This window comes from Lycorma delicatula, chromosome 8 (genome assembly GCF_047948215.1).
Source record: "Lycorma delicatula isolate Av1 chromosome 8, ASM4794821v1, whole genome shotgun sequence".
In the NCBI taxonomy this organism is placed as follows: domain Eukaryota; kingdom Metazoa; phylum Arthropoda; class Insecta; order Hemiptera; family Fulgoridae; genus Lycorma; species Lycorma delicatula.
The window spans coordinates 132,411,494-132,424,820 of record NC_134462.1 but is presented as its reverse complement, the minus strand read 5'-3'; the positions used below and the strand labels follow the sequence as shown (position 1 = coordinate 132,424,820).

The 13,327-nt window shown below is 29.8% G+C and overlaps 2 protein-coding genes across 2 annotated transcripts in view; both read right to left on the bottom strand.

Moving 5' to 3' along the window:
• Positions 1 to 1,905, bottom strand: part of mei-9 (DNA repair endonuclease XPF mei-9) — a 76,152-nt gene extending 74,247 nt beyond the window's left edge. Inside the window, exon 1 of the mRNA XM_075372787.1 lies at positions 1,783 to 1,905. The gene's annotated coding sequence lies outside the window, so the exon portion shown is untranslated. The remainder of the gene's footprint in view (positions 1 to 1,782) is intronic.
• On the bottom strand, positions 1,680 to 6,784 carry LOC142328767 (UPF0669 protein v1g209471-like). Its single transcript, XM_075372788.1, has 3 exons — positions 6,495 to 6,784; positions 6,058 to 6,200; positions 1,680 to 2,092 (listed from the first exon to the last, which is right to left on the bottom strand). Exons 1-3 carry the CDS (start codon positions 6,531 to 6,533, stop codon positions 1,774 to 1,776), a joined length of 501 nt encoding a protein of 166 aa, XP_075228903.1. The 5' UTR covers positions 6,534 to 6,784; the 3' UTR covers positions 1,680 to 1,773.
• Between the last annotated feature and the right edge of the window lie 6,543 nt (positions 6,785 to 13,327).

The following is a 13,327-nucleotide window of genomic DNA, read 5'->3' as shown; positions in this document are numbered from 1 at the left end:
ACCCAATGAAAATTCGGATACCTAATCCCACTGATTTATAATAGGCTTGTTATTAATAATATGTATTAATAATATTAATAGGCTATGTTATTTATAATATGTTAAAAATGATCTAACATATGTTGATATGAGGAACTTCATCATCAGTTTAACCTCATAACCATAAGGACAACTCAATATTTTTTCAGGCTTCTAAGGAAGTAAGTTAATCCAGTCACTTATTAAGGTAATTGAGGTTTTTCCCGTTAGAAAATGTTAAGCCAGCACAGAGGACTTGAGGAGGAAAACCTTGTACTGTGATTGCTGTGAGACAAAAGGAGAATGACGTTTATTTTGTAACAAACTCAACGCCACAACGCAGAAGATGTTTATAAATAAATTTTGAGTATGTAAGACTTCTGATAAATACTTTGTTTAATTACTTCACATCCTCTCAATATTTTTAATAAAAAACTTTTAAAAAGTAATGATTCTGAACAAAGGCAAAGGTTTCTATTATCATTATTATTGATATTTTATCACTTAAATTACCGATTTAATCATGATTAAATTAATAAATGTAGAATCTCACAATAAGATCCAAAAGTTAAAAATACTTCAAATAATGAAAATGAACATCCATTTTCTTGACAAAATTAAAAGATACACTAAAAATGAAATAGCTGATTAAAAAGTAATCAGACAAGTTCCATGAAAAATAAATACATAATATTTTTAATCAAAAGATAAATGAGTCACGACATAATAACATATTTTGCATGGTGTAAAACAGACATTCCCGTAAGTAGCAAGTTCAACATGCCATTGTCTGTGGTGCAATATAAAATTGTTCTAAGAAAATTATTTTTTTTCCCATATATTTTAGTCTTAAAACAAGTAAATTTGAGGGAAAGTCAGCTCATCTTGTTATTACTCAACCAAGATATTTATGAAATAGTACAATGAAGAAAACTCCATAACAAAACATCCGGAATTATGATGTAAATAACTATGGTTTACTAAGTAATTCTTGGCTGCATTCACTTTTTGAGCTCAGAAAAAGACAGAATAAAAATTACAAAATTTAGTTTAATAACTAAAAATATTATGAAGATATACTGTTAAATAGATAATACGCTTTTCCTTATGCATAATGAGGTCGTACTGAAATTTTTAGGACATTTCAATAAGTGATTTGGGTACAATTAGTGATTTCTTATGGTTTTTGACCTGAAAAATCAAATGAAATATAAATATATCCCAGAAGTATATCTGCAGTAGTTTTTGAGAAACATGGAATGAAAACCAATAAATTGGGGTAAAAAATCCTGTTTTTTTATGTTTGACATACCATAACTTTGTAAAATAGGTAAAAACATTAAACTTTTAAACAAAACTTGTAGAGAATTTAATTTTGAACAAAATGGTGTAAATAAGTTGAATAAGATAAAGAAAAATTAGAATTTTATTTAGTACATTACATTACTACATTTGTCAGAAAAGTACTTATTTAATGTAAAAAAAAAAACAAATTCTTTTTTGGTGATGTGAAAAGTTTGTAAAAACAAAATTTACTGTTAAAAATAAAAATAAAAATGGAAATTTCACAATTGTAAAATAAAAATTACTTAAGATAGTAAGGTCAATTCATTACAAACTAAACTAAATTTACATTTCTTAACATTTTTAAGCAGGAGATTTAGAAAAGTATTTTTTATCAGAAATATATTTTAATACGATTAATTCCACAGTTTTTTTGTTATCATTAATAATTATTATTAATCACCAAAAATATTAACTTACTTCAGGATTATTTAATCTGTCTTCTTCATTTAAATCAGACGTATCTGTTTCAATAGTAGAATCAGGGTTTACTGTATCTGATGAATCATGTTCATCAGAATTTTCTGTATATAGGCCTACAACTTTTAATACATATGTACTAATATCATGGGATGGATGTCCATAAACCCCTATACTGACTGGACGTTGAAAGCTTTTAGGTATGTCAATAATATCTACTCCACATGTAGCCGATTGTAAACAGTAACTATCTGGTTCAAATGTTGGTTTAGAAATTTCTTGTGAAACATATAGATCAGCATCACCTTCACTATAACAAACAAGAATTTCAATGTAAGAACTTTTTTGTAAGTAGTTTCACGTAATTATAACAGCTAAGAGTAATCACACATACACATTACATTATAAAAAAATGTAAAACACATAAATCATTAGTCTCATTTATAAATAAAATAAAATTAGATATATCAGATCGTACACATAAATCTTGAGAAACCTTAATTTTCAAATTTCATACTAATTTTAAAAAATATTATTTTTGAGGCAAACTGTAATTAGATAGGAAATACAACATAATGAAAGTGTTTTTATTGATATTAAAACATTTTTATTCCAGTTTTTTTTATAGCTGTTACAGAGGAAGTAGAAAAAAATTCAATTACATTATTAATAATACTTCCTGTAATGATCTTATGCAATTTTTAATATTATAAACGAAGTTATTGAATTCTTAACAAGACAAGAATTCAGATATAACCACATATTATTCTAGGGTCTGATCTCAATAAATATTCATTACATTTATAAAAGCATTCAGTCTTTAGAGACAAAAATCATTGTAATTAATAAAATATGTTAATAGGTTTTATGCTTTCAAAACAATATAGCATCCCTGATATCAATCCATAATATTTTGTTATAGGCAAATATTTTTGAAAACATAACCTTAATCACTTATTTAACGACAAATCCTTTTAAAAACTGCTTTTAATGCTTCTCGTTTCAGAGTATACAATCAGGAATAAACTCAACGCTCAAGTGACACAGTAATACGAGGGTTATTTTTTTTCATCGGTCACAAAATTAAAACCACAGTGAAAATAAAAATTTTTTTTATTTGTAACAAGTACTTACACAGTTACGCTATTACTCTACATAGTCTCCACTCCAATTCAGACATTTGTCGTAGCGTGGTACCAACTTTCCAATACCCTCGTCATAGAACGGAGCTGCCTGTGTTTTCAGCCATGTTTCTACGCTGGTGTGCGGCTTGATGTCTATGCCAAAATGTTGTCCTCCTAGCCAGCGTATCATGTGAGCAAAGAGATGAAAATCAGATGGAGCTAAGTCCGGGTAATCAAACATTTCCCAACGAAAACACTGCAGGAGCTACTTTGTTACAGCTGCAGTGTGCGGCCGAGCATTGTCATGAAGAAAGACAATATCTGATGACAACATTCCTCTCCGCTTATTCTGAATTGCCCTTCGTAGACCTTGAAGAGCCACGCAGTATGAGGTTGCAGTGATGGTCGTGCCACGTTCCATGAATTCCACCAAGAGAACTCCATTCCAGTCCCAGAATACAGTAGCCATACACTTTCTGTTGGAGAAGGTTCGCTTGAACTTTTTTAGTTGACTGGGAGAATGAGAATGCATCCACTGTTTGGATTGTTCTTTTGTTTCTTCAGTTTCGAAATGGACCCATGTCTCGTCCCCTGTGACAATTTTGTTCAAAAAATCTTCTCCTTCATTGTGGTAGCACTAGAGAAACGTTAGGGAGGTGTCCATTCTCACTGTTTTGTGATGGTTGGACGGCATCTTGGGAACCCATCTCGCACACAGTTTGCGGTACTGAAGTCTCTCACTCACAATGGTGTAGAGAGCTGACCTTGAAATTTCAGGAAACAAATCACTCAATACAGAAATTCTGAACCGACGAGTTTCTCAAATTGCATCATCCACTCCCTCAACGAGATCATCAGTTGACACTCGCTTCCTTCCCTGACCGTCTGCATCATGAACATCTATACGTCTTGCTTTAAAGTTCCTGCACCATTGTCGCACTTTGCTGTCACTCATTGAAGTTTCACCGTACACATTACTTATTTGTCTATGAATTTCAGCTGCTTACACCCCTCAGCCTGAAGAAATCGAATTACAGCATACACTTCACACTTGGCGGGAGATGCTATTGTTGTAGACATGTTTAAGTGCTAGCTTTGTGTTCAGAACTAAACGAAGTGACGCAACACGATTGAAGGCCATACTAGAGACACTGCGTAACACATATGCGCAAAGGTTCATCCGATTTTTGCACGGGTTTTTATTTCGTGACCGATCGGACCTTGAAAAAAAATAACCCTCGTCGTTTAGATTTAATTTACTAAGCATTTGCTACCGTTGGTATAATACAATTGTATAAAATAAAGTTTCACTTATTATAATTTTAAAAGTATATATCCGAGTACTTAGAGAGCCGTTATTCCATCATCAGGGGTTTCCAAAAAATGTTAATTCAAATTCAAATGTATGTAAATTAAAATTGTTACATTCATAATAGTCGTCAAGAAATAAAATTAAATTGTACATCAATATAACCATAACGTCATGCTCGTAATTTGTTTACCACTATAAGAGAATAAGATTATTATTTATTTTATTATAATAAGATCATAGTTGCAAACATCTTACAAACATGACGTTACGGTCTTATTGACCTACAATTTAAATTTATTTCTTGACGACCGACTATTATGAATGTAACAATTTTGGTTTAAATACAATTATACATTTGAATTTGAATTAGCATCTTTTGGGAAATCCCTGATAATGGAGTAATGGCTCCAAAAGTACTCGGATATATACTTTTAAAACTGTTGGTAAGTGGAACTTTATATTACATATAAAGTAATATATATTACATTATAAAGTAATAGTTGTACGAAATGAATACATTTTTCAAGTATGGGTTGATAGATTTTGTTTTTACTTTCTCTTAATGTATGAGAAGTGAATCTATATTCTAATCAAAGTAATTCACATATAGCATCAAAAAAAACACCAATACGACACCTTTAACCCGAGTTATGTACCTAGTTAGTAACACAGTACCATCATCTAAAGTTTTGTAATTCAGTACTATACAACTGTAATATACATTATTTTCAGACTGAATAATTGTTTATTGTATACAATTACTGACTCAGTTTACCAATCAGCCAATTTAGTATTTAAGGTTACTTACATGGTTAACAAACAAAAGTGAGCATCAGGTTATGTTTGTTGATATAATATCAAGTTCAGAAACTCATTTAATTTCATTTTTGTAATTTAATTACATAAACATTTCACTAACAATCTATCAATAACTGAAATCAGTCGACACAAATTTTAATTAAGTATATTTAACAATGAATAATAAATATTAGATACAAACTATACAAAAAAGATTGATACTCCTTAAAAAGTAGTATTGATATAAATTCAAACATTAGCTACAGGAAAAAATCTTAGCTACAGAAATATGTAATTTTTTGATTTTGAGATATTTATAATTTAAAAAACTACAATAAAATGACAATTTTTTTATATACTTACTATCAGCATGGTGAAAACAACAACATATGCCAAGATTATTGACTTTTGAAAGCATGTCATGTTTCTAAATAATTATTTAGAAAGATGACATGCTTTCAAAAGATCAACAACAGTATCACCTTGTGATGTATTAGCATCACAAGGTGATACTGTTGATCTTTTGGTAATTAGGGGCCTAATTTTATAAAACAAAAAATATTTTGAATATTTGTGTAAAATATACTATCAACTTTCCACACTATAGTAATATTCTTAAAAATAGAGCAAAGACTGCAGCACTAAAAAACGAATGTGGTTTGTACAGATTACAGATTCTTGTTTATAAACATTAAATTGTTACAAAATCAATACTTCAAATCACTCAAAAATTGAACTTAATATTCTACTGAATCTAAAGTATGTGTATACTGATAAAGAAAATAATCATAATGGTAGGATGAGTAAAAAAAAAAACATTTTTTATCTGTTAATACTTATAACAGAAGAGAGATAAACATACAAACTCCACATTTTTGACCAAAAATTACTGCTGTATATTTATATAGATGACATTAAAGTACTATACCTCTTTACATCAAATTTTATTTATTTTTTGGGAATGGTTGAAACCAAACAAACATCTAGGCAAAATAAATAGATATGTTATTAAAAAAATTAGACAATCAGTAAATAATTTACCTGGAGTATAAAAAAAGTGTTATTGGACCAATGTACATTAAACTGTAATAAGAGAAATTACCAGCACCAACTTCACCAGATACTGTTTGCAACACAGACTGCAGATGTACCTCACCATTGCATTCAATTAAATAACACAGAATCTACAACAAATAAACACAGCTTTAAAAATACGACAAGATGTGAATAAAACATCAATCACTAGAAATCAAATTTTACACATCTTTATTATTAAAACTATCCATAGGGGAAATCAATTTTCTCTCCCAGATAGTAGAAAATACATTGGTAGGTACATGGCGCTTATCTAAATCTTAACTGTAAATTAGTGTACTAGGTATTAAACGCATTAAGTACTGCAAAACAATCCATCGACTGTAGATTAATTAAAAGAAAACAACATAACCTTACTTAAAAGTTAATTCGAAGTAACTTACAGAGACAATTAAAATATTCAAAATAAATATTTTCACCATAATTTATCTTTAGGTAAAAGTTCGATTAAAAACATATTTAAGATAAACTAAAATTCTAAATGGCACAAATTACAAAAATTCTAAAATAATTATTGACACAACCTTAAACACCGGAAAAAACACACATAACCTATCTACCACGAAACAATCCTCGTTATCAGGCTTGTTGATTTTACGATCATCCAAAATTTCTCTGCGTAAATTTTATTCCATTCATGAAACACAGTTCAAACCTTTTTGAAGAAATACAGTAATCCTTTTCTACCCTGCACCTCTGATCAGAAATTAATATAGTAATAAGAAAAAAGACTTCCTTTTGATGATCATTGAATATCAGTTTGAATAACCTTTCAAAGCGAAGCTTTTACCACAGAATTTGAGGTAAAGGGCATCATATAGGGTTTTAATTTAAATTGATTTAACTTACACAGGGATACCCTCATTTAAAAGGAGAGAAAAGACGATATTGTGATTTAATTCCTCTTATATATGTGGTGTAATTCAGAACTCTTGTTGCTACTCAAAAAATTAAATAATTATTCATCATATCACGTGAAGTCGGTTGCACTTTTTGAATTAAACTACCCGTATTACTATCCTGTTTTATCTGTGGGTACGCGCTCTTAAGAAGTGAGTAATCATTTAAATTACACGTACACTTTTGTTTCAGCTGATGAAAGGAATGAAACATTAAATAAAACGAAAGTATCAGCTGATTCGTAATTAGCACAGTGGAGCTTAAATCTTATCAAATGCTTAAGACAGTTTATTATTATAAAGTCATTGATTCCCAGAGATTAAAATATATTTAGTTTTTGTGAATAGAATAGAAGTCTGAAAATGTTCGGTAAGTACCGAGGGGTATAACAGTACATACGAAATATGTTTACAAATCTTAGAGTAACTGTAGTAACTTAATTGCTAGGAACAATAAATAATACAAATATTTTAATTTTTAACTTAATTCTTGTTGTTTTGGTTCTAGATTTGTAGAATTACATTTGAGTCAATTCTGTTGACTTTGTCAGACCAATAACAAAATAATCTCCACACAGTACATTGTCACTGGAACTCATTTCTAGCTAATATTGTATGATTAATTATATTTAACAAAATAAAAAAGGTCACCTTGGGAAACAGATGGTCAAACCTTGTTAAGCACATATTTATATAAACTCTCGTACATTCATAAACATCAGCAATTAGTAAAAATACATACATAAATACTTTCAATATGATCTCTATCTTTCAATTTTATATAAATTTTAAACATACAGTTAGATATATTGAAAATAACTTAAAAACATTCAAATATAGGCTATTCTTTAAATGCCATGAAAGAGATACAACAATCATTCCTATTATCACCTCTAGGATCCATCTCTGCTCATATCAAATTAAAAGGAAATTGATGTTCATAGTCTCATTGATTCATTGGTTGATCAGTGTACTCTTTTACTACAAATTTTGTTTTATATTTACAAAATTCTTCTTTTCCTTCTCTTTTGAATTATAAACTGGAAATAAGAAATCCCTTTGTTCAGTTTCATCTTCTTAAAGAGGTCTTAAAAGAAATCTCAAAATAGTTTGTCATAAAATTTCATTTTGTAGAAACCTTGCTGAAATTTCATTTTTTTCAACTTTTTAGGAATGTTCACAAGAATCAGGAAACCCATGCTGCTAGCTTTTATAAGTATGATTTGAAAGCAAAACCCAAATTATGTCCTCATGGAATGATGGAATTATGATTTGTAATAAATTTCAACCTTTATAACAGATTCAGAAGACATATAGAGATAAGGGATTCATTTTTAATTTTATTAGAGATGGTTTTTAGGCTATACCCAAAGAACCAATAACAGGGAAGAAGGGATTAAAGACAAAGGGTAGTTGGGAAGGAAGGACTCTGTACTTTCAAAGAAAGAGTAGTATGAGACAAGCACAACCCTATCCAGAGGAATACTCAAAATTGGTCTTGGCAAATGCACCAATACCATCTACATATACTCAGATGAAGTAACTTTTACCCGGATGGGTAAAGCACATTACTGATAAATAATTTTACAATGGCCAGCTTAAATATATCCTACAAAAAATTATTTTCTTCCAAGAATTAAAGAGTTAATTTTAAACTCATATATATATATATATAATAAAAACACATATTTTACTAAAACATATTAGCTTTGCTAATTTCTTAGGTTAACCAATCACCTACACAAACTTATAAATTAAATACACTATGTTTCACTTAGAATTCTCTAAGCTTCCTCAGGTGACAATGCACATTCATTCACACATCTTACAAAATTCTCTTACCTCTAAGAAAAAGAAAATTTTGTATGATGTATGTATGAATGTGTATTGTCACCTGAGGAAGCTTAGAGAATTCTAAGTGAAACGTTGTATATTTAATTTATAAATTTATATAACTGACTAGTTAACCCAAGAGATTAATATAGATAATATTTTTAGTGAAATATGTCTTGTTATTGTATTTAATTCTACCCAATCAAGAGGAAACTAAACTTATAAACTTAAATAAACTACATTTAAGTTTATATATATATATATATATATATATATATATACTCATTTATATTTAAATTCTATTAAATAAACCACCTAGTACGGCATATTGAGAAATAATACATATCTTACCTTAATTGTTCATGAAGTACTTTGCAGGATCCCACATCCTCAGTCATGATTGAAATAATACTGTTATTACATAATAAAAATATAAAAATAAATACCCAAAAATAATGATAATTGCATATTAATTTACACAAGTGCTGCTATCTGTTGCAGTTTTTATAAGAACATATCCCTCAAACACTGATGGTTTATCAAATTGAAATTTATTGTTTATTATATGGTCTTCCACATTAGATAAACTTAATTTATCATTTTTATAATTTCTATAATGTTCAAGAAATCTAATTTTAAAGGATCTATTTGTTTTTCCTATATAAACAGCACCACAATCATTACATTTACTTTTATAAATTCCACACAGATTGTTTATTTTATTATTATTTTTGTTTTTTAAATATTTTATTATGTGGTCATTAAGTTTTTATGCTCTTTTAAATATTTCTTTATTGTAAGTTTTAGTAATGTATTCAATAATATTATTAGTGTTAAAATATTCTATGAATATCTTTTTCAATCTTTTGCGTCTTATTGGTTGTAAGGTAGTTATTGTATTCAGATAGTTGTTTTTCATAAATATTATTAAATAAATTAGTATCATATCCATTTTCTACCGATATATGTTTTATGATGTTTATTTTACCATTTAAATTTTCTTTATTATTAATCATATTTGTATAAGCGTTAATTTTATGAAACCAAGGGTGATTAAACTAACTAGATTTCCTGAAAATTATAGAAATTACAAAAATAATACATTAGGTTTATATAATGTGGAAGCTCATTTAATAAACAATCTATTTGTGATATTAACACAAATTTAGAAATGTTAGAAATTAAATAAAGATGACATAAAATTAAATACATCAAAAGAATATTATATATATATATATATAAATACAAATGAAATGTCAATGATAAACTATCAAAAAGTATTTGAGGAAGATGTTCTAAAAAAACTGCAACAGATAGCAGCACTTGTACAAAATTATCATTATTTCAGTATTTTTATTTTTATACTTTTATTATATATATATAATTTTTTACTTTTTAGTTGTAATTTTCCCTTGAATATAACAATTTATTTATTATTCAGACTTATCACTAACAATGGGTTTGACTGCATTAGTATTATTTACAAGTTAAAATTACGTAGTTTGAGTTTTGAGTAACAATGTATGTTTGTAAAAGTAGTCTGTTTATAACAAACAGTTTTATAAATTATAGGTTCATTAGAGCATGAAGGCTAGAGGGTAAAACGTATTATTTTACGCTTTCTCTTTTTATGTAAAAATAAGTCAACTAAAACCAAGTAATATTTTTGTAGTGAGAAACTTAATATGATTGTTACCTTATTATTTTTTTTCTTTTTTTGAAGCAGAAAAAATTAAATCTATTATTAATAATGTACACATCGGTTGATTGGTTAACATCATTTTATAATGAATGTTATAATTTTTTGTGGATGTGGTTCAAATCCAGTTAAAAGTATACGTTTTTTCCAGATTAATTTTGTCTTTAGAATTTGGTATTCAATTAATGGTACTGTTTCAGGAATGACCCCCAACTGATAACGGGCAATATCAATTGCCAAGTTATAAAATTTGAGGTGAGCCAATATAACTTAAAATAAAAATTTAATTACTAATGTCAAACAATATTCTCTGATCGACTCGACACTACAGTTGTTTGGTTCTATTTATTTTCCTATGATAATATTTAAGTAAATTTGAGCAGGTTTTATTTTAATTTTTCTTAGAAATTGATATGAAATAAAAAAAATTAAAACTATTGTAATCTTTATTGATGCAATATCTTTTATTCATTTTCATTTTAGATAAGGAAGTAGTGAAATGTTTGAAAAATTTTCCCTAGTTTTAATTGCCTTACAATCTATAAATTGAATAATTGTTTAGCCATTAATATATTTGTCTCAGATAAGCCAATCTTAATACAGTGCCTGTATTTGGAAACTAAAAATAAAATAAACATAACATCATCTTTGTCTGGTTACTCTCAATTAAAATTAATTTTTAAAAAGTCTCCTCTAAAAAATGCCTGATGTGCAAAAGAAGCTGTGTAAGGTGTATAAGGTTGATGGAGACAATATATCTCTGGAAATTTTCAAGCATTAAAATCCCTCTATAAACTGTGAAAATTATAATTTTGAAGTTGGTACAGTACTTGCGATTATTAATGAAAAATTATACCTGGGTCAGCCATTTCCAAAAAGGACTGTAAATTTGTAAGTACGCATAAATCAAATCATCATAATAGATGTTTTTTAAAAAGGCAGAAATTTCAAAAAATCAAATTCTTGTGAATGAATCACTTTATTTAAAATTTGGTTTTATAAGATAATTCTATACAGTTAGATGTTTTAGACAACCAAAGTTTTTCTTTACAGAAGATTTTGTTGAGGGGGAATTTTTGGATTTAGGATCAGATGATAAAGAAAGATAAGGACGCTGATTCTTTCACGTCGCTTTTACTTACATCGAGGTTGTAAAACATAACACAATAAAAATCAACTCTATGGTAAAGTCTTATCTTTTATAGGCGTTGCACGCCATTTCTGACATTTCTAGCACTGGACACGACATCTTCCACATAAAAAAAAATGTGAAACGGTTAGAAACGGAAGCATTTGGCCCGGGGAAGATTTTTTTTGGGGTGGAAATTATTTTGGGTTTTTTGTATTTGGGGTCAGGACATAGCAGAGGCTTGGGTCGGTGGAGATCCGGGGCGGTTTTAGTCTGGGACGAACGGGAAGTCGGAAAAAAACTGATCCCCATTATAATTGTCTCTGTTAGTACTTTGATTATTTTTCGTGTTCGAAACATCGATACGCCGACTCGTCTCCTCGCAGTCAAACGGCCTTTGGAGAACATCATCGTTGCTTTCTTTGATCTAAACATCATCTTCAAGTATCCTGCAGGCTTGTGCGGCTTCGAATCAACCTCCCTCTACGAGCCTCGCTCGGCTATTAGGAGGCCATCGTCAGCATATGCCATGATGCGACTCCCGATGAGAAACCTATGCCGCAGAAGTGAATCAAAATCCTCCACTCACAATAACTGACAAAAAAAGTTTAATCTGTGAAATGTGTGTTCAATCTTTGTGTGTGTGTGTGTGTGTGTGTGTGTGTGTGTGTGTGTGTGTGTGTGTGTGTGTGTGTGTGTGTGTGTGTGTGTGTGCGTGTGTGTGTGTGTATTTGTGTGTGTTCAATCTGTGCGAGAATGTAATCCTAATTATGGTAATTCGCAGACACCTAACTTGAGATTTCGAAATATACGGAAAAGAGGAAGCCAGTTGTCGTTGCCGACGATGTAGACATAAATTTATTTCTGACAACCTCGTTGTAAGTAAAACCGACATGAAAGAATCGGCGTCCTAATGTCATCGTGTATGATATAGATGGACGTTTATTTGAGGAAGAGTTATTGTCGTTCATACGGGAGTGGAATACTGAAATGGCTAAGGCGGCCTTCAAGTTTGATTGTCAACTGTTCAAGATAGGTAGGCGCCAAGCGGAGCGTCACCTTGTTGTCTTTCATGTGAGTTATGAACCTTTTTGTGGCTTCTAATCTGAGGCCAGGTTGTTTACTTATATCACTTCGTGTAAGGACCAAACAATAAATAGATGTTTATCGTTGTGCTCCCAATTTGGGCTCGAGGTAAACTTTTTATACATCTGGTGGTAGTGTGCTTTCCCTTTGTCTGTTAACTGCAGATGTCTTCGGAAGGACCAAAATTTCTCAGTAAATAGTAAGTATTGAGAGCATGCTGCAAGGGGGCTGCCATAATGTATTAAAATTTGGATATCTTTAGGTTGTTCAAATTTTGCAATTAAATGCGTAGGATGCTTACATTGCACGCATTGAACTTGACGGTCAGTTATTGTGAGTCGTGGAGTTAGATTCACTTCTTCGGCTGAGGTTCCTCACCGAGTGGCCTCTCATCGTGGCTTATGCTGAAGACGGTCTCCTGCTGGTCAGTCTACTTGACGGAGGCTGAATTCCAAGCCGCACAATCATGTAGGATATTCGAGCTAAAGTTAATCTGATCAAGTTTGGTCAAAATCGGTAGTTTTCAGTAGTTCTGGAAATATAAGGTGATTTAAAAACCGGTTTTTTGGA

Excerpts from the sequence above, each read along its gene's own strand:
- LOC142328767 (XM_075372788.1), bottom strand. The coding sequence starts at position 6,533 with ATGGTGAAAATATTTATTTTGAATATTTTAATTGTCTCT. Across the intron at positions 6,201-6,494 it reads TGAATATTTTAATTGTCTCT|ATTCTGTGTTATTTAATTGA; the intron begins GTAAGTTACTTC and ends TATTTGTTGTAG. Across the intron at positions 2,093-6,057 it reads ACACTTTTTTTATACTCCAG|TGAAGGTGATGCTGATCTAT; the intron begins GTAAATTATTTA and ends TGTTTGTTATAG.